The sequence below is a fragment of the Staurois parvus genome, unplaced genomic scaffold (assembly GCF_062004578.1).
Source record: "Staurois parvus isolate SC_StPar_1 unplaced genomic scaffold, SC_StPar_1.0 ptg000472l, whole genome shotgun sequence".
Lineage (NCBI taxonomy): Eukaryota > Metazoa > Chordata > Amphibia > Anura > Ranidae > Staurois > Staurois parvus.
In genome coordinates, this window is record NW_028318268.1 from 708,280 (window position 1) to 731,029 (window position 22,750).

At 40.9% G+C, this 22,750-nt stretch overlaps 1 protein-coding gene across 1 annotated transcript in view; it reads right to left on the minus strand.

The window, feature by feature from the left end:
• Positions 1–22,750, minus strand: part of FURIN (furin, paired basic amino acid cleaving enzyme) — a 337,561-nt gene that overhangs the window by 48,946 nt on the left and 265,865 nt on the right. The window contains exons 7-9 of the mRNA XM_089689379.1: positions 16,533–16,621; positions 12,512–12,684; positions 8,363–8,575 (exon numbers count right to left, since the gene is read on the minus strand). Coding sequence (XP_089545505.1) covers positions 8,363–8,575; positions 12,512–12,684; positions 16,533–16,621 — 475 coding nt within the window. The remainder of the gene's footprint in view (positions 1–8,362; positions 8,576–12,511; positions 12,685–16,532; positions 16,622–22,750) is intronic.

Sequence of the window (22,750 nt, forward strand, 5' to 3'; positions counted from 1 at the left end):
TATGTAAAGTGCTGCGTAAATTGTTGGCGCTATACAAGTACCTGTAATACATAAATAATAAAATGAAATGGTTCTATTTTGAGCTTATAATGTGCTGGTGAGGCTCTATGTTCTAGATTCCGGATAAGTGGCACCATCTGCCTTTTTCACTACAACACTAAAGCTGCTGGGTTGGAAACCATTTGATGCATTGTTCCTTTCTTCACATGGTTGTTGTAGTGCACATTACAGAACACTTAAAGCAGGAATCCCAAAACAACAGGCTAGCTCAATGTCCTTCAGACGGTTGGAATAAATAAATGACTTGGTGTTGACTTTGTTGGGTCTAAGCTACAGCTCCCCAGTCGGCAAATCTCATGCACTCTGCTGATTGAAAAGCTAAAGCTGGGACTTAGAAGGATAGGTTCACCTTTTTGACTAAAATAATACACGCACATTTTTTGCAGGTTAACTAAAAAATGTGCATTTATTATTTTTGTCTGCAGAAGCCTGGAAAGCATTGCACCATTGATCAGTAGATCACTGATGCCATGCAGGCCTCCTGCAGATCTGTCAGAATATTTGTTTGCCGTACGGGATTTATGAGCAAGCAGATATTCTGACAGGAAGCTTCAATGAACTATCATGGCACTCCACAGCTTTACTGAAAACTACAAGCCGACAGCCACTAAGGCAGCCGGGACTTGTAGGCACTCACAGAACTTTGTGAATGAGTGACGTGGCCATGTGGGTGGAGCCCCACACGGCCGTGCAGTTTTTAAATTTGACAGATAATACGGGAAGAAGTTTCTCCATACTGTCAAAGGGGGGGTGGCAGCTATGGGAACATCTTACATGTTCCCCCCTAAAAACAGGTGGAACATGTAACATGTTCCCAAAGGTGAACTTATCCTGTAAGGGGATGTGTTAAACCCTTGCAGAAAGACCACCATTTTAGCAAAGAAAGCAAATGTTCTTCTCTGTGGCATGCTGGCAGGGGTCAGGCTTTTCTAGTCAGGCTGTGGCTGCTTGTAAAGAAAACAAATAGTACATCTTTGAAAGTCTTGTTTTGATGGACCTGGAACGTATTTAGCCAATTTAAACTGAAAGTTCATTTGGGCTTTAAGTGTGTTCACATAGGATATAAAATGAACAGCTGAGATGGGTAACAGCAGGAAACCACATAGTAGATTTATCACCAACACTCTTCTAGTTCAAATGCATATTCAAAGCTGAAAACATATTTACGTGAACTATTAATTTGGATCAGGTGTCAGCACTGTGGCATAAATTGACACAACAATATCCCATTCATCTTAAATGTTGCATCTTCTGAAATACAGCATACAAAACATCTGCGCCTCTAGTTCATTGGAGTGATGGGTAAATGTTAAAGAACAGAACAAAATATTTATGATAAAATTCCCATCTGTCTATAGACGTTGGACCTCAAAGCAAATGTTTTACTAGATGAAAACACAGTGAAGTTACGCAGAAATGTGAACAAATAATATGATACTTGAACAGAGGTCAAGATTACATGTAAAGAAAAAGTTGTATCAGACTTCTTCTGAAATGCTAGTTGCCCGACTCTCATATTGATTCAATGGTCTAAAGTTTGAATCCCCAGCCCAGAACAATTTCATACAGCCATGTGAAAATTAAGTACAGCCCATGTGAAATGTTGACTTTCAACATATTAAAACAAGCTAACATTAGATCTTTATTCAACCAGTGCTTAAAGAGACCATGAACACAAGAAAAATTTGCCTTTTTGATTATTTTTTTTTTCAACAAAAATATATCAATAGATGTACAGTAATTGTGTACTGTGGAAAAAATACACCTTTTGCATCAAATGCTGGTATTTTGTATAATTGCCCACCAGTCTCTGACCCCTTGACTGAAATGTCTGACTACTTTTTCATGCAAAATTTCTTCAGTTGCTAAAGGTTCGTGGGTTTCCTTGCATGCACTGCCCATTTCAAAATCTCCCCACAATCCATAAACCTCTATTTTCCTCTTTTTGACCATCCCTTGGTGGATTTGCTATTCTGATGTGGATCATTATTGTGTAGAAAAGCTCATTTCTGTTTCAACTACAATGTTTGGCATCACATTCTTATCAAGCACACTTTGATATGATGCAGAATATATAGTTGACTCGATCATTGCAAGTTTCTCAGGCCCTGTAACAGCAAACCAACATCAAACCTTAACATTTCCATCATCATGCTTCACAGTTGGCATGAGGTTCTTGAAATGCTGCTTTCCGCATTACTTGGGCAAACAACTATATCTTTGGTAGAGCAGGTTATTCCAGAAGGCCTTGTCTTTATGTTCGATGGCAATCTGTAATCAGGCTCTAAAGGTTTTTTTTTGGACAGCAAATGCTTTTTCTTAACAAGCCTCTCACGCAAGTTGAATTGATGCAATCTCTTTCTGATGATTGCAGGTGCATGCACTTCGATCCCATCAGTTTCAAAAGTTACCTGAAGACCTTCATAATGAAACTCTGGGGATCCTGTAGGATTTTTTTTTCTTGTAGCATCAGATGGCCAGATTTTAGGTTGATTTTTCTGGACCAGCCATTCCTAGGCAAATTAGCAGTTGTTTGAAATTTATACCACTTACAAATTATTTCCCTTACAGTGTAATGATTGCTTTCAAATCATTTGGCAATCTTTTTTAAATCCCTTGCCAGACTCTGGCATATACAGTCTTCTTTACGAGGGCTTTAGAGAGCTTTACTGATTTTGGCATAATGAAACAACATGTCAATAGCAAAGAGTACATTACAGCCTAGATGTCAAAGGTTTAAATGAGAGAGGTTTAAACTGCATACTCCATAAGGACCTTGTAATTATCTGCACCTAATCTGGAACACCAAATTCTAATATAATGGATTTAAAATGGTTGTAAACGTAGGGGTGTGCTCACTTTTCTCATATGGCAAATTTACAATTTGTTAATTTAGATCAGGGGTCCCCAAACTTTTTAAACAAAGGGCTAGTTTACTGTCCTTCAGGCTTTAGGGGGGCCGCACTTTGGTTAGTGGGAGTAGAAAATGTCTCTGCATAGGTGGGAGTAAACCCTGCCCTATCATTGGTTTTAACAGAAGGAATAGTGCCCCAGGGATGGTGCCAGTGGGAGGAATAGTGCCCCAGGGATGGTGCCAGTGGGAGGAATAGTGCCCCATCGTTGGTGACAGTGGGAGGAATAGTGCCCCATCGTTGGTGACAGTGGGAGGAATAGTGCCCCATCGTTGGTGACAGTGGGAGGAATAGTGCCCCATCGTTGGTGACAGTAGGAGGAATAGTGCCCCATCGTTGGTGACAGTGGGAGGAATAGTGCCCCATCGTTGGTGACAGTGGGAGGAATAGTGCCTCATCATTGGTGTCAGTTGAAGGAATAATGTCCCAAGGGCCGGATAGAGGCAAGCAAAGGGCCTCATCTGGCCCCTGGGCCACAGTTTGGAGACCACTGATTTAGATCATGAAAATTAATACGCCATACCAGTTTTATGTGTCAAGTACTGTATGCAACTCCTAGCTGTGGGTACTATTTTAATCAAGATTCAAATATGTTGAAAAAGTAAAACAATTTCAATAGCTTGTACTTGCTTTGTATGACTGTAGATCAGAAGTACTGGCTTTGTTAGCATCACATTTTATCACCTGCATGAGCAGTATTTTTATTCAAAATGCTCTTTTAAATTGCACAGGTAGTGGCAGGTTGTCTTTAACGTGCAGCGAGATCATGAATTAACTGCTCAAAGGCTGAGCAACACATAATGGGATACAAATAAACTGTAATCTAATGTTTATACCAAAAACCTTGTACTGGCTGCACCTGCTCAGACGCAATTGATTAATTTATGCTCAATTTCAATATTGTGCTATTGACAGAAATTTGAATGGCGGAACTTTTCTTCAATCATTTGCAAATGATCAGATAGCCAAATCAATTGATGAAGGCACCATATGGTGCATGAGAACATATTGATTCCATGAGGTTTAATGGATTGATAAAGTGCAATTGCATAAGCACCCAACAGAAATAAAAAAAACCTTTGTGATTTGAATTTCTAACCAGTTTTGATCATGCTAGCATATATGCTGTTGGAAAACCAGAAGGTTTTGTATTATGGCGGTTCAATAATTTTCCTTTGCTGCAAAACCATTGATTACACTTTGATACTCTGTTGCATTAAGGCAGTGGTCTCCAAACTGCAGCTCGTGGGCCAAATGTGGCCCTCTGCTTGCTTTGATCTGGCCATTGGTCACTATTGCTCCCACTGATATAATCCACTATTCCTCCTACTGACATCAACAATGAGGCACCATAATTTTCAATGACACTAACAAATGGACATAATTTCTTCCACTGACACCATTCTTCCCACTGACACCAACAATTGGGCATAATTCCCTCCACTTACAGCAACAATAGGGCACAATTAATGTTTTTACGCTAAATGACCACCAAGCCTGACGCATTGTCTATTCTAACTTATGCCAGGCATTTTCAACTCCCACTGACCACAGTCTGGCCCCTCTAAAGTCTGAAGGATGGTGAACTGGCCCTTTGCTTATAAAGTTTGGAGACCCCTTCATTAAGGGTTTGTAAACTTCTAAAATTAAAAGGAACAAAGCACATCCTTCTATAGTGTGTACTTACCTCAACATAAGTACTGAGTGTGATTTCTGTCTGTCCTGTCATTCCTCTGCTAGAGTCACTTCTAACAGTCTATGCGGACACCACAGAATCTCAGGAAAAAGACCTGCCCCCCATCCCCAGCAGACAACTAAAAGCCTCAGCCATGTATGTTTCCCTAGGAGACTGTGTGTGTGTGTGTGTGGGGGGGTCCTTTCCCTCCACTCAAGTCTCAGATTACACCCAGTTTCCTGCTCCTTGTGCAGTGTGTGACAGATTCCACATCCTGTCTTCTCAAGCTCAGAAATAGCCTTTAATGTGTAAAATTTGAACAGCTTTAGAGAAGAAAGTACTGCAGATAAACTAGTACAACTTACGTAGGAGGAATTGCTTCTATGTGGATCACCTGAGACTAGTCACTTCACTGGGTATATGTAACCACTATAAAAAGTCTATTAACCAAAAATCTATGCGTTTTCTTGCCATTTTAAAATTTATTATTAAAAAAGATTCATGAAAACTCATCATCATCCACATCAGTACTAATTTCACTTACTGCTCTGGAAATCTGTTATCAAGTTAGAGCAAATGATAAAAGAAAAAAAAACAAAACAAAAAACACATTAACAGGCTACACTGGCCATCTATTTCTTTATCCAAAAACGACTGGATCTAGGCCATAGCAAACAAATACACTTTGTTCAGGCTGTATGTTGAAACATTATGAATGCATTGTGAACCGCAAGGCAAACAGAAAAGAACACGCTTGGAACAGGGGCGTCCAACTGGCAGATAGAAGATGGAAGCAGTCCAGTCTAATGCTGCTGATTCAAACTAACGTGACAAATGAGGTAGGGGAGAGTTTAAAGGGAAAGGAATTGTGGAGACACATGGCAGGTTAAGCCTTGTTAAGCACAGTCATATTTTGTTTGATATAGAAGTATACTACAGCAACCAAGCTTTAGTGCATTTAACCATCTGAAAGCAGATATTTCTTCGTGGATTCACTAAGTTACTAAACAAAGAGCCTAATGTATCAAAGGGGTTACATCAGGATCACATGTGCTACAATAGGATTAGTAACAAAAACGTACCCCTCCTTCCAACTAAAACATAATGAACAAATATTGCTTTGCATGCAACTAATTGCCCATAGAACAAAATCTTTGCATCATATTAGTTTGTGGTCAACAGATGTTGCTAGTAATAAAAGAAAGCTGAATTATAAACAAATGTGTGACAATCTAGAGCTACAGATTATGAAATATAGTCAATGCTTCATAATCACAGCCCAGGTGGCCGCATTCTAAGTGCTGCTTTAGTTTGCCATGGAAGATTACAAAAAGACTTTGTAGTTTATTAATTTTATATCTAGCCATATCTTAAAGTGGAGTTCCAAAAGGGGAAGTTCCACTTTAAAGATTGGTCCCCCCCGCTCCCCATTAAGGATTGGCACCTTTGGGGAGCGGGGAGGGGGGGTATTTGACAGTTACCCACTTCCGCTGCGATCGGAAACAGAAGTTGTCCTCCTACCCTCCCTGAAGTCTTGTGGGACACGTGACAGGACCCAGAAGACGATGGGGCCATTCAGGAAGCGCAGCACTACTCACGCATGCTCAGTGGGCACCCGGCTGTGAAGCCGGGTACCCACACTGAAGATGCAAGCCTCCTGGAATACAGGACGGCCGGTGAAACAGGCTGCGGCGGGGACAACAAAAAATATGGGGACAATGCAGGTGACTGGTTTTTAACAGTTTTTGTAGCTGCTGACTTATTTTTTTACAGCGTGAGTGGAACTCCGCCTTAAGAATTCCAGGTATGGATATTTTTACATACAGTACTTACATGGGTCTAACTTGGACCAATGTTACTATGCATATCCCATACCCACTGGATTCCTCTAGAAGCTGAAAGTCACTGTAGTAGAGATCGCCATTTCAGTGATCTCTACGAGCTTCCAGGTCCCGTGCTAAACAGTTGTCCAGCAGCACTGTGACCACAGATAGCTTTGCATTCACTGAAACAAATGCAAAGCATTTTCTGAATGGTGCCCAGGCCAAGCAGCCGAATTCCTGTGTTCACAATGCAACAGGACAGCCACTCTGTACAGAACCCGGAATCTTCTAGTGGGGATCACTGGAGTAGCGGTGCCTGTTACAGTGATTGCAAGCTTCTAGAGCGATCCCACAGATATGGTATAAGCATAATTACATTGGTCCAAGCTGGACCAATGTAAATATGTAAAGATATCCATACCTGGAATTCTTCTTTAAATGTATGTACCTGTAGCACCCCCCTAGATAGGAGCTAGGTGAAGTAAATTTAGTTCTTAGCTCCAATGTAATCAGTTGAGATGCTTTTGATTACGTTGCGCTGTTCTGCGTCTCACTGCTTGCTGGATTGACTGCTTTCCCCTGTTTTCTATAGGGTTCTGGAAAGTAGTTAGCTGGGAGAGTCAAATCAGCAGCTCAATATTTATGCAAGCCAAACCAATCCCTGGGGGAGGCAGCCCAGATTGTAGCTGGGAGTATTAATAATTTGGGGCCTGGAACAGAGGGGTTCTTGCTCAGGAGGAGGAGATCGCAGTCTGAACGGCTTCTGTCCTTCTGGGCAGTCCAGTTGCGCTTTTTACTGCTCATTGGCGTCCCAGCTTTGCTAGTTGAGAGCCCTATTTTGCTGAAGCTAACTGGCAGACTTCCTTTGGGAATCTGGTCTGAAGTCTTCACATGAGAAGTGTATGGAGGACATTGGAAGGAGGCATCCAATTATCCAAGGACATTAGTGAATACAGACTGGTGTGAGAGATCCCAGTGACTGTTCTGCTGTTATCTCTTTTTTTTACATTAGAGTCAGCATTACTTAAAGTGGAGTTCCACCCAAAAGGGGACTTTATCTGCCCCCCCCCCCCAATGCCACATTTGGCACCTTTTGGGTGGAAAGAGGGAGTGGGTACGTGGTTTTGACATGTCCCACTTCCAGCCCAGTTTGCCACAGCTTACTGAACCAAAAGTTCAGCTTTGTACATGTGCAATAAGAAGCCGCAAGGCTTCCTTGCCGGTTCCCCTTAGTCAAGATGGTGGCGCCAGCACCCGACAGCTGATCAGCTCGAGGTGAGGACACCACTGGATCCCTGGACAGGTAAGTGTTTTAATATTAAAATTCAAATTTTAATTTTTTTTTGGCGGGGAGGTTGGGGCTCGGAACTCCACTTTAAACAGGAGATTGTTTATAGTGTCCTAGTGTAGCTCAGCCCAATATTTGCAGCTACAAGGACTGTACTCAGATTTTCAGAAGGAAGGGAAGTGTCCTCAAGTTACTAACTGGCGTTGCTGGAGTATCCCACAGTTACCCTGCACCCATCCAAGTTCAATTTCTGCACATAAAAAAAAATACCCCTAAACTAATCATTGAGCCAAAGAGTGACTGATGGTGTGCCTGGCTGCCAGTATACCTACTGGGAAGAAAACCTTGGGACCTAAACAGCGAGACCTGTAGGAGGTGAATGCTACACACCAAATATCTGACAGGCCAGGAGATCAGGTAAAATAAGATAAAAGGGGGATGCAAAATGTTCCTTACGCTATATAAAAAAAAATAAAAAAATAATAGCTTGCATCTAATATCACAAATTCCATGACATTCTCTAAAGTGGCAATATTAGGGAAAGAAGAGATCCTTCTTATGAGGTTAGCAGTTAGAGAATAGAGTATAGAGAGACAATACTTACAATCTGTCTTTCATTCTGATTCCCGCTGCTGTAGGTGGTAGCCAGTGTGGAGGAACAGGCCTCACTGTACCATGGTACATTGCCAAACTGGGTGGTGCTACTGATGGACAGTGTGTAGATGCTGTTGGTGTATCCATCACAGTTGCAGCTGTCACGTTCTCTCCCGCCATTCCCAGAGGCCCAAACATATATAGAGCCAAGACCATAACGACCCTGTTCAAGCAAAAAATAACACAGAACGAGAACATGAGCAATATACTTAAGAGCAGTGTAGGGCATGATGTTTGAGTCAAACAGACGAACGGTAAGGGCATGTGGCAGGCTGTTCGCCCGCGACGCTCCACAATGCACTGCGCCCTGACAGTGCATTGTGATTGGCCAAGACCAATGCACCTGACCATAAGTCAGGTGCAATGCTTTAGGTCAATCACAGCACATGATGACATCACAAGGATGCAGGGGTGACCTCGCCCCCTTGTGACATCATCACAGTATTTAAAAACTGTCATCCTAGCGCAGACAGCGGGAGCCAGTGTTGAGAGTGGAGCGGGTTTTTTTTTTTTTTTTTCTGGGTCAGTGGTGGCGGCAGGCATCGTGATTGACATTGGATCCACTTCAGGGGACTTTTTTTATTTTTATTTTCAATAAAGGACTTGTCACAGACTGTCTACTGTCATTTTTTACACATTTTTTTTGCGAATGAGTAGCAGTACCATGTCCCCATACTCATTCACATAGAGGGGGGTGAGATCTGGGAGCCCCCTTGTTAAAGGGAGCTTCCAGATTCCAATAAGCCCCCTGCCCGCAGACCCCCCACTACCACCGGCCACGGTTGTGGGGAAGAGGTTCTTGTCTACATCAACATGGGGACAAGGTGCTTTGGGGTGAAGGGGGGAGCCCCCTCTGCCCCAAAGCACTCCACTATGTTGAGGTCATGTGGCCTGGTATGGTTCAGGAAGGAGGGGGTTGTTGCTCGCTCGTTTCTACCCCCCCCCCTTTCCTGACCTGCTTGGGCTGCATGCTCGGATAAAGGTCTGGTACAGATTTTGGGATTGGGGGGGAAGCCCATGCAATTTTTTTGATATTGTGGCGTACAAGTTCCCCTCAAAATCCATACCAGTCCCAAAGGGCTTAGTATGGATCGGGGGGGGGGGGGGGGGTTAAAAAAAAAAAATAAATTGCCAGGCAATCCTGGCAATTCTTTTTACATTCAGCTGCCAGCAGGGAACCCCACTAACAGCTGAAACATTAAAGAATATTTTCAGTAGCTGTGCAGTATCTTATCACATACTCAGATGCGGTGAGATACTGCTTGGTGAATTGTCCCCTCTGTTTGAAGTTCGTTTTGAACATTCGACTGCGAACCGAACAGAGGGGTGCTCGGCCCATCACTACTTATGAGTTTACCGTCAGACAGCTGTGTAAGGGCTTGTGCAGATGGGCATTATTGACAAACACTGCCTTTTGCAATCAACCTCAGAAGGACCTGATGCTTCCAAAGAAACCCAAAATGAAACAGGTCAAACAGCCTAAAATTGGTCATCCACACTGCGCCAGAGGAGAATCTGCAGGAAAATCAAAGTCCACCTACACAAAACCTAATACAGCAAGAGGGCCAGATCTTCTATCCAAAACAATGAAGGTATCTTTGTTTTTTTCCTTGACTTTTTCATTCCGCATGCCCACACTCGTTTTCATATCCCATCCATTCTTTTCACTGCCAACCTTTCAAGATGACAACCATTTTTTCTTCTTAAAGGTCAGGATAACAAACAACTATTATCAGTCTGTTTTTTGCAGCTCTGAAACTACAATATGTTCCTTTAACAGTTTCTGGTTCCTCTTATTTAAGGTGCAGGTGCCAGTGCCCAATACTACACTTATTTGTGCATCCTACGATATGGGAATCCACCAGGGAAATCAGGACACAAGCTTTGTAGTAGCCAAATGGAAAAATGGAATTGGGAATTCTGATTAATGGTGACGCCTTACCAGTTAAAGAGTAGCTACACTTTTGTTGATAGAAAAAAAAAATCCCCTCTGGGTGATCAATGTACATTGCAGGAATTTCAACAAATTGCATAGCAGATTTCCAGCTTCTTTTGCTCTGAAGTTTGCTTTTTATTTCCCCATGTCCTTTGGACACTGGTTCTGAATGAACAGCCTGGTTCATTATAATCGCCTGGTACACTTTCAGTGTTCCAATGAGAAAAGCTGCATTGCCTGCATTCCCTTAGAAGTAATTAACCCTTGGGGAGTATCTTACCAAACTTGAAACTCCTTATGCAGTGGGGGTGCCTAACATTTGACTTGCATCTTAGTACAAACTTTTGGGGAAAAACAGTGAGTCGATTACACAAGCAGGAAATAACATTTCTTGGAAATTTCTGTACACCAACTGGGTACAGAATGACTTCAGAATGCCGTATTGCATTGAATTTTACAAAAAAATTACAGTGACTGCATATTGAAAAGGAAATGTAATTTTTATAACATTCAATTAGAATATGGCTTGTGTAACAATTGTTTATGCTATATTTTGTTTTGCAATGTTTTTCCTCCAAAGTGTTTTTGCCCTTTAACCGCTTCCCGATATACTGCTACAGGGCAGCAGGGGTGTGCAAAAATACATCTATATACATGATCTTGCATTTCTGGGTAGGGGGCACACGCGAGGCGCGCATGCCCTACCTACGCTGCCATTCGAGGCTGTGGCTATCACCGGGTCCCAGCCAGTGATTACTCGCTGGCGCCTGGTGATTCACGAGCATCTCCGATGGGGAGGAGAACTGTTTGTAAACAAAACAGTTCTCCTCCCTGTCAGCTCATGCACACTGCTTTGGATGGCTGTGCACAGCACAGCCATCTAAAGCAGTGTGCTTACAGTGAAGCACACAGACAGCCCACAGTAAAACAGAACACAGTTAACCCTTTGATCGCCCCTCATGTTAACCCCTTCCTGCCCAGTGCCAGTGCTTTTATTTAGCACTGATCACTGTATTAGTGTCACTAAGGATGTCAGTGACACCAAGTCAGTTCCCCCCAGTGTCAGAATGCCTGCCGCAGTCCCACTATAATTTGCCGATTGCCTCCATTACTAGTAAAAATGTAAGAAACAAATACCAGTATATATTCCACCATTTGTAAATGTTATACATTTCATGTAAACCAATTAATTTACACGTATTGTGATTTTATTTTTAGCAAAGACATGTAAGATAATATTTTTTTTTTTTACTGGACATGTTTAATAGCAAAAAGATTCAAAAACAGTTTCTCAAAATTGTCGGTCTTTTTTGTTGATAGCGCAAAAAAATTAAAAACGCACAAACGATATAATACAACCAAAAGAAAGCTCAATTCGTGGAAAAAAAGGTACGTAAATTTAATTTGGGTGTAGCGTTATATGAACGTGCAATTGTCAGTTAAAGTAACGCAAAAAGTGGCCTGGTCAGGAAGGAGGGTAAATCCTCTGTGGTTAAGCAAACTTGTGATACAATACCTGCCAGCAACCATGCAGAACTGTAATAATCAGTTTTGTGTGAAGTTGGTCCTAAACTAAGCCAATAATCCGTACGCAGACACCAGATTTCACATGTTGCCCCACCTGCTGGAAATATATTGATGCCTTGCTCGTCCAGAAATGTGGGGATATAAATAAGGATATGGATTTCATTAAGCCAATTAAATGTTGAGTCGAATGGTTTCTGAAAGGTTCAGTGAGAGGTCTAAAGCTTAAAATGCCTTGGAAGTGAACACCTGTCAAACAATACAGGTAAAAATAAATCTGTAACTATAGAAGAACAATATATTCCCTGTTTGGCCTGATATTTTCAGAGCGGAAAAGTAATTGCCGTTTTATGATGTGAAAAGAGTAATTAAAATGTTTTATTGACAAGCTATGATAGAGGAAGATTACATCCTGGCACAGTGGTGCTGGATGGCTCCAGCTACAGGAACAATGCCTGGAAAATGAAGCACCTGCAAGATCTATTCACACAGCATTGCAAGGGAGAAGTTCACAGGGATCTGCTCACTTGTTTTAGAATGTGATGTTAAACAATTGGGGGAAAAAAATGGGAAAACCTTAGAAGGGTCCTCAAAGCTTACAAAAATGACAAAGTAAAAAAAAAAAAAGGTATAGTCTACCTGAGTGACCCCTCTGCCGAAAGCCTCTTCTGCTAGATGGGCTGGACCATCCACGGTCTTGCCATCATCCTCTGGTCCCCAGCTGGCACTGTAGATATTGATGTGGTTAGGATTGAGACCCAGTGATCTCGCTTCGACAGCATCAGTCACTTCACCATCCAGCATTCGAACACCTGCCCAAAGGAGAATTATATTCGCATCATGCAATGGGTAACTGAAGTTTTCAGTAAGTGATAAAATATTATGAGAAAGGAAATATACAGATTGAAAGGTATAATTTCACATGCAAAATTAACTAAGACAGAAACCCGCCTTCTGACATGAAAAAGGCACAGAAAAAATACAAAATAACTACTATCCAAATTGGACACTCATGAAAAATAAGGGAAGCTGAAGACAATTCTGCTAAAACGATCTTGGGGAAAAGACATTCAGCAAGGTTAGAACACAAATCTGATCACTACTACTTCCCCCAAGCTGCCACCATGACCATTTGCAGCAAGTGTGCTTGTCTGGATACAAATAGATAACTTATGTAAAGCAGAACTACACTGCATCTGAGAACCACAAACCAAAACACTATTTGATTAATTTTTAATATCCACAGCAAACTCCCCCACCCATCCATGTCTTCATAGAAAAATCACTATGGAAAACACCCCCTAGCATTTCTGGCCATGGCCATCTTGAGTAAGATTCATACAGCATTTGTTTCCTGGAATCCATCTGCCCTTAGCTCAGGCATGCAGGCAGGAGGATGTGCTTAGCTGACAAAACTCCTCCTCCCATCTTCCCCTCCTGAAGACTCCTGGGATGTAATACATCATTTGCCTAGGCATGGAAACCAGGAAGTAACTGAAGAAATGTTAAACAATTTATAACAAGTACACATGATATGTTTTCCTATCATTTACTAATGCTAGCAGCATAAGGATTAAAAATAGACAATGGTGATTGAGAGAGTGAAGTTCTGCTTTAAGTTATACACCTGTCACCCCTTATGGCTTCAATAGTTGATTTGTGTAGGTTAACTGAAGAGAATTAAAACGGTTTTCTTTTTTGCATTCAGGCCCCATGTAGACAGGACACTTCTGAATGATGGAAACTGACTGCTGGAAAACGTAGGTTAAAAAACATCTGTTTAGCCACGTTTGCAAAACGCATTTATGCTCGTTTAGAAGCGTTTTTTAAAGATAAGTACAGGAGAACCTCCCAAATGCAATGAACAGTGGTAAATTATTAACTAGTTCAGACTGTTTCAGAGAAATACAGAGAGTAGAAGCAGAGACAGCAGTATGCGTTGAGATTAGCTAGGTGTGAGTTGCTCAATAACATTTCTTTTGTTTCCAAGGGTGGGAAAGGTGTCTGGTGGACTGAGTCATTAAGGCCACCTGGCAGGGAGTCTTCATGAGGAATTTGAGGTGTGAATGGTCATTAACGTATCTTTTGTGTCCAAGGGTGGGAGAGGTCTGAGGTGTGAATTGGTCATTACAATGTGTGACAAGCTTGGTAGGAACATCCTGTGTTCAGTGTTTTGTCCATCTGTGCACCTTGAAAATGCTTTCCATGCATTTGTCATGATGAAAAAAGGCTCTGGAGAGCATCGGGAACTGGAAGAGTTAAAAAAAAAAAAAATTCAAATGCAAAAGCTTATAAATGCGATTTGCCGTGTTTACAAACGTTTTGCATTTGAAATGCTGATATAATCGACTGCTGAACGCAAGTTTGGTGCGTTAAAAAAAAAAACGAATGTAAACTCAACTGCCTGTAAATGACGATGTGTACATGGACACAGGAAAACATTAGGGAGAGTTCAGGGGCTGCTGAAAAAAATGCTGAACAGATCCTAAATGTGAGTTTATTAGCTGCAGTGTACATGAGTCCATAATGTTGACAGGAAATTAGCTCAAAAAGCAAGTTACAAAATCTGATTTGACTTCATGGAACCAGATTAATTTAAAGAAAACCTTGGTGAAAGATGTTTAAAGGCTGCTATTGCTGACCAGTTACCTGCCGGTCTCTGAGTCATTGACCTAAAATCAGGCAAATGTGTGGATTTGGCCAATAAAGTCTATCAGTATATGCAATGGGCCCTCTTCTCCTTTCTCTAAGTATAGTTACTTGCAAGGAGTGCAGTGATTAATCCTAAAGTTGCCTGTTGTGGGGAGGATTGGGCCCATTGGAAAATAAACCTTTGGTACTTCACAAGCTCCATTGGACCTCCTGTAATTTGCGGGGTCATTTGCTGAAGGTGAGCAGATTTGGTGCACTTGCATGTGGACTGAACATTCTGGATTATTCCATTGAGTGAAGAACACTGACAAACACCTTGGATTATTGCACTTGCTTGTTGCACGAAGAATATTCGAAGATATTTTTTGAATGGCGTACACTTGAGTTTTGGGACAATTAGATGAATATGACACTATGCATCTATGTTTTTGCAACTTTGAGGTATACGTATTTATTGGGATACAGTTACTAGCACTGCTATTTTGTTTTGGCTTTTACACTAGGGGTGGAGTTACTAAAGACAAATAGACTGTGCACTGTAGAAGTGCAGTTGCATTAACCTCCCTAGCGGTCTGATTATGTCCATATTTCTGTGCTCAAAGCGGTACATTTTTTCCCATGGAAATATGTATTTTTTTTTATTGTAGGCCTGTAAATTTTAGGAATAACTCACTGAAATCTGTCCTAACAAGAGTCTAGTAAACATCCCGGGTATGTTACAATTTGAGACACAAAATCATAAATTATAATTTAATAAATAATAATATAATCAAACCAAAAACACTGAAATTTGAAATATAGCGCCAAGTTCGCACATCACTGAGCAAAGTCGCAAAATCGTTTTCAGTGTCTGATGACGAATTTCCCCACGAGTCATCATCACTCAATTCTGCAAGTGGTTCTGATTTACTATCGCTGTTCTCTAGCCGGTCTAAAACCGATTTTGACCTAAAGGGACGCTTTTTGGACGCCATAGACATTTCTCAGAACAGTAAAAATGCAGGCAGGGCACAGGACAAAGCACTCGGGACAAAATGTATGTGAAATGCTTTGATACAGTAATGTTTTACTATGTGATTTTAGTGTATTTAGTGAATATCATTTTTTGTCATTTTCAAATTTCCCGCCGTTCCATCCCCCGTACGTCCCAACGCTCGCAGGGAAGGGAACCCAGATGACAGATGCCGGCATCCGCCGGAGGACATTACAGGGGACACTGCAGGAGGGACATTACGGGAGCGCAGGACAAGGTAAGTGAAGAACAGATCCCAGAGCAGCGCCGCATGGTAAGCCTGAGTGTAGCTCGGGGTTACTGCTTGTGGTACTGAAACTTTACCCTGAGCTACACTTGGGAATACCGCCAGGGACGCTACTTTTCCCCAGAATTTAGTGAATGTGCTGAAGCACACTGTAAAAATACCTATTCAGGTGCACAGAAAATAAAAAAACAAAAAAAACAATTTTTGCTTGCACATGATTGGATGATGGAGATTAGCAGAGTTTTACCATATGCACCAAGTTCTAGGAAAAATGAGGGCAAAGACAATTGCAAAGTGCACAGTCAGTTTGTCTTTAGTAAATCCACCCCAATGAGTGCAATTTCCTAAAGCTGGAGCAGACGGAATCTGAAGCAACTGTGCATGGTGACTAATCAGCCTCAATCTTCATCATGTTCAGTTAAGCTTTGCAAGTGAAAGATAGAAGATGCTTGGTTACCATGCACAATTGCTCCAGATTCTATTTGCTCCAAACATAGTAAAATTCCCTTCATAGATTTGAGCATGTGACCCGAAATAATGACACTACTTGCTCTGAAAACAATGGTACGAGTTTTTGTTGTTCTAAAAATAAAAGCGTTTTTTTTTTTAAAGTAACACACTATATACTATCTATCAGGCATCTCTGTTTAAATTGCTCACATTTATGAAGAAGAATACTTTTGCTTTTTTCTATAAAGTTATTTCTCCATAAACTGCCCTCTAAATTATATTCTGAGCTACATGCTTACCACCAATCTTGGCATTAAAAGCTATTCCAACACCGCAAATCCCATTATTTGCAACTGCTGCCACCTCACCCGCACACCGAGTACCATGCCTAGAAAACAAAAAGAAACAGATTAAATCACACAAATCATACTGAATTAAAGTTTTCAGATATTGGATATTAAAGCAAAATGGTTAACTCAACCTCCTAATAACAATTCATGGTTATTCTGTAGGTTATTAAGAAAAAACAAAACAAAAAAAAAAAAAAAAATGATGTGCCTGCCAACATCAACCTTAGATTCTAGCCAAAGAAGAGACTGAAGCCTTCGTGTGTTCCTGGAAATGCATTTTTATTAAAACATACTTATCTATTTGCAGATGTGTGTAAGCACTGATTCATTCCGCTTGTGCTCCGTCCCCATCCAATCACAGACAGGCAAGATGTCAGTTACTGCTACTGTATCACACCAAGCTGTGACCAGGACAGAAACTCCACAGGGCTGAATGAAGGGGAGTATTGTGCACATGGGACATAAATCTCATGTGTCTGCCCTATTTTGTACCATAGACAGGAGCCACAGCTCCGAAAGACAAACACGAAAAGTACATGAGCTTGGCAAAGTTCTATTGGCTTTCCAAGGGCCTGTCCATTTCATTAACCCTTGTCCGGTCCTGCTCAACTTCTCCAAAGTACTAGTAAACAGACCTAAAATCATCATATATTCACATACTTATTACAATTTTCAAACAGTAATTTGTGGCCAATGAAGAGTGCATCAGGCTATAGGCCTGATTAAATCAAATGGCGAGTGCATTACTAATCGCCATCAAATTGATATTCTCATATATGAAATGAAAATGAAGTTGCTCAAGGCAACAAGAACAGGTATTCTTGTAGACACTTTTGATTATCAGGTCTTGTATATTGAAGGTCAGCTGGCATCTATGATGGACTCTGATAAAAAGATAAGGTACATAAAAATCCACTGGAAGAATGTATTGTAAGCCACCGCATATGCAACCTGAGCAAAGGATAGACATCTATCAAAGAATCTGGTCAGTCACAAATAAACACAGTGGCAATCCAGCTCCTCGATGTCTACAAGCACGTTGACGCTACAAAAAAAATTGACCCTGCACATATAGGGGAACTTGTATGTGCAGGACGGGTCTTTGTGGCATCCCAACACTTGTAGTCTTTGATAAACTGGATTGCGAGAGTGTTTGTTTGCAACTGTCCAGCTTATTTGTTGGAGGTCTATGTGCCTGTATATCCTTTGCTTATGAGAGTGTAATTTTACAAAACAACCAAAAGTGGTTTTACAGTACCTCACTATTTTGAGTCTGTTCTTGCATGCAATTCCATGTGGATTCCAATCGGAGACACATATGATTCTATATATATGTAGATTATCAGCTACTGGGATCAAGGCACTAGAGTGCTATTAGAACTTCCAGTACCAAGTGGGTCAAAGTGGATGGTGAGCTGCTCCTCTTTGGGGATTGGCACTAGGTGTCCTGTTACCGTTTCATCATTTGCACGGGGGTGGATGGAGACATCTATTATTTATATTTTGGGCACTTGATTTATATGGACTTAAATTTTTAATGCATGGTGTATGTATGTATGAATTGAACTCTATACTTATGTGTAGCAATAGCTTTATACTGCATGTATTTTAGTGGTTTCAAAAGGTAGTTGCCCATTTTAGTTATTATACGTGCATGGTTTTTGGGGACAATATGATTTTTGATGCATAACTTGATAGGTTTTTCATAAGCAATCACAAATTCCATTTATTATAAAAACAGGCCATTCAATGAAATGGGCACAACAATGAGAATAAAAATATTAAATACTATTATTGTTATTTATAGGATAAACATTATACTAATTAACTGGCATTCAATACAATGGGTATGGTAGTTATGAGATTATATGTGAATATCAAAACCAAAAAGGGACAGACACTATTTTTATATTATTATTATTATACAGGATTTATATAGCGCCAACAGTTTGCTCAGCACTTTACAATATAACAGGAGAGAATACCTTTACCAAATTATGCCCTAAGAGTTTACAAAGTTTGTGTGCAATCTTTACACCAACCAAATCCCAATTATAATACGTTTCTAAAATATGAAAACAAAATTACAAAGTCATAGCGATAGTGTGGAGAACGGGGTTAAGCGCCATTTACTATAATGTAACTCGACATCAGGCGGTTTTTTTTTTTGTGCATGTGGTCATGCTTCATGTGTGTGATACAGCCAATCATTTAAGTAGCCTGCCTATGTTCGATAAACATGGCAAAGAAGCTCATGCACCTTTCAGAGCTTTATCATACATTCTTGCATGGCATGTTTGGGGTGCCATTAACAATGGCAGTGCAAGTGTGGCAGGTTTTGTGTGTTTTGTGTATGTGCCAAAAACTGTGCGATTTTCCAAGAGTTGTTGCACTATACTAGGGAGAACGGGGCCTTAGTTTGTAACTTGCCAGAAACTGTAATGATTGGCTCTTGACATCAACAAAGACGCTCCAGATATATCGTTGGAAGCACACACCCCAAAACTAGAGATTATTTTAAGGTTTGTCCACTCAAAGATCTGCTTGTTGCACAATTTAATTCTACAGTAGGTAGACCAGAAATCGTAAAAATAAATAAACCTAGGTTTAAAAAAAAAAAGATGTAGGTTACCAGAGTTCACATTCTACGTCTGATGAGAATGATGTTAAACCTTGAGAAGAGAAGGCCAGCTTTCAGTCCCCCGACTTTAAAGATGGAAAATAAGGCATGCCAGCTGTGGTTACAACCTTCACCTTGACATGACTGCGGCAGCTCTCCAATCAGGAGAATTATAGCACGTTAGTTTGTGCTGGACAGGCCAGATAAAATATGACAGCTAAATAGATTTTACAATAAAGCACATCATTTTAACCCCTGTGTCAAAATCTTACAAGTCCATTTTCATGGCAGGCAGGTGCTCGGTGGCACCAAATGCCATTTTCTTATCCAGCAAGCTGTAAAATATGCTGCAAACCAGACATTTCACAATGACAGGAGCAGTCAGCATTTTTAAACCATAACATAAAAAGTCAAGTGTTGTGAAAGGCATATCCTATGGGGCCACAATCATAACAAGAATCCTGCGTACTGGCATAAAACTGCACAATGCTAGGCTCTTCTCTCCGGTGGATCATTTGTAACTGCAAACTTCCTGCATGGTAATAGTCGTGGAAGTTTTATAAGCAGAAAATGCTTGCAAATTTCCTATAAATCACCCTTAAAAGCAGCTTGTCATTTCTGCACTGTATCAGAAAAGGGAGGAAAAAAAAGACTGATAGGATCAAGCTATGGCCGACGTTGTGCTAGAGAGAAAATTGCAGTAAAATAGACGTAAAGCAAAATCACTGTCATAGTTGCTAACATTTATTAACATTCCCCCTACATTGTTGCTGACATATGGCCATCTGTCTGATTGCCTGGGACAGTCTTGAATATCAAAGACCAACCCTTGGAAATTTTTTCTTCTAGCTTCCAAAAATGTCAAAGTGAAACTCTGGTTAAATGGCTAAATACAAAGTTGAAATAATATACAGTGAAGGAAATAAGTATTTGATCCCCTGCTGATTTTTAATGTTTGCCCACTCACAAAGAAATGATCAGTCTAAAAATGGAATGGTAGGTGTATTGTAACACAGAGACAGAATAGCAACAAAAAATTCAAAAGAAATGCATGTCTAACAAATTATGCACTGACTCGCATGTCCATGAGGGAAATAAGTATTTGATCCCCTTCACAATACAAGACTTAGTACTTGGTGGCAAATCCCTTGTTGGCAATCACAGAGGTAGGACGTTTCCTGTAGCTGGCCACCAGGTTTGCCCACATCTCAGGAGGGATTTTGGCCCATTCCTCTTGGCAGATCCTCTCCAAGTCATTAAGGTTTGGTGGCTGATGTTTGGCAATTCAAACTTTCAGCTCCCTCCACAGATTTTCAATTGGCTAGGCCACTCCAGGACCTTAATGTGCTTCTTCTTGAGCCACTCCTTTGTTGCCTTGGCCATGTGTTTTGGGTCATTGTCATGCTGGAACACCCATCCACGACCCATTTTCAATGCCCTGGTTAAGGGAAGAAAGTTCTCACCCAAGATTCGCCCTGTCCATCGTCCCTTTGATGCGGTGCAGTTGCCCTGTCCCCTTAGCAGAAAAACACCTCCAAAGCAGAATGTTTCCACCACCATGTTTGACAGTTGGGATAGTGTTCTTGGGGTCATGGGCAGCATTCTTCCTCCTCCAAACACGGAAATTGAGTTGATGCCAAAGAGCTCGATTTTGATCTCATCTGACCACAACACTTTCAACCAGTCCTCCTCTGCATCATTCAGATGTTCAGTGGAAAACTTCAGACGGGCCTGTACACGTGCTTTCTTGAGCAGAGGGACCTTGCGGGCACTGCAGGATTTAAATCCATGTCGGCGTAGTGTGTTACCAATTGTTTTCTTGGTGACTGTGGTCCCAGCTGCCTGGAGATCATTGACAAGATCCTCATGTGTAGTTCTAGGATGATTCCTCACTGTTCTCATGATCAATGACACTCCACGAGGTGAGATCTTGCATGGTGCACCACACCTAGGGAGACTGACAGTTGTTTTGTGTTTCTTCCATTTGCGAATGATTGCATCAACTGTTGTCACCTTCTCACCAAGCTGCTTGCCGATAGTTTGGTAGCCCAGTCCAGCCTTGTGTAGGTCTACAATCTTGTCCCTGACATCCTTGGACAGCTCTTTGGTCTTTGCCATGGTGGAGAGTTTGGAATCTGATTGTTTGATTGTTCCTGTGGACAGGTGTCTTTTATACAGGTAACAAAATGAGATTAGCAACACTCCCTTTAAGAGACTCCTAATCTCAGCTTGTTACCTGTATGAAAGACACCTGGTAGCCAGAAATCCTGATGAATGATAAGGGATCAAATATTTATTTCCCTCTTGAACATGCAAATCAGTGCATAATTTGTTAGACATGCATTCCTTTTGAATGTTTTGTTGCTATTCTGTCTCTCAGTGTTACAATACACCTATCATTCGATTTTTAGACTTATCTCTTTGTGAGTGGGCAAATATTCAAAGTTAGCAGGGGATCAAATACTTATTTCCTTCACTGATGTTTGCCCTTTTACATTTTGTAGTCTTGGTCAACCAGTTTGACAATTTACAGACCTCTTGTATAATGTGGAGTCAGGCTGGTGACACTTCTAGGTTCATGTAAGCCTCTGTTCACACTTGAGCAAGAGCATAATCAGGCAATTTAGAGGCTCATTTGCACATTGATATGCACAGCTTGTAGTAAGATCATGTTACACGTGCATTGTTGTTAGTTTGCCTTTAAATAAATTTTGTCCCTTCCTCAATTAGCCAGGAGATGCTTTATAGAACTAGTCCCACCATCTTTTTTAGTGGGTTTTATTTAATCTTTTTCTTCTTCTTTTCTTTAAATCAAAAAAGACTTTATTAGAATTAAACAATATGGCATTCCAGGACAGTACAAACAACAATGTGAACATGATAGTACATTCAAGAAAAAAGAAAAAAAAAAAAGAAGAGGGTACATACTGTACTATACAGTGCCATCTAGCATTTCCCCAACAAATCATCTCCTCAATAAAACAACAAAGGTACCCAACAGCAGAAAATTTACAGTTGACAGGACAATGAGAGTGAAATAAAGGTCATACCTCTATGGCCTAGCAAGGCATTGGAAAATTCTCTAATATAGGAGTTCACTAGGGCTGAGACCAGGAGTGTCGAGCCATAGTCCCCATTACTTTTCAAAGTTACAAGGGCAGCCCCTGAGCTGGTAATTATCAGGAGGAGTACCACATTACCTACGGTATTCACCCAAGACTTGTGTGTAGGGGATCAAAGGATTTCCAAATTTGCTAAAATAATTTTCAGGCATGGAAGAGGGCACGGCCTATTGCTATCCTGAGAGAGTCTCTGTAGAACCTCCGCGGGGACACCCAGAAGGCAGCATTTAGGGTTCAATGGGATATTTACCGGAAATGCCACATTCAATGTGTCTAGTACGTTCTTCCAACATGGATTAGCGTCCCTTTTGTTTCTGTTCTTTGCATATGTAATTGCTGAAGCTAGACATAGATATGATTTTCTTTTATGTTCATCTGTGAAGATCAGCACAAACTTTCAAATAAAGCTTTCTACATTCTGCAAG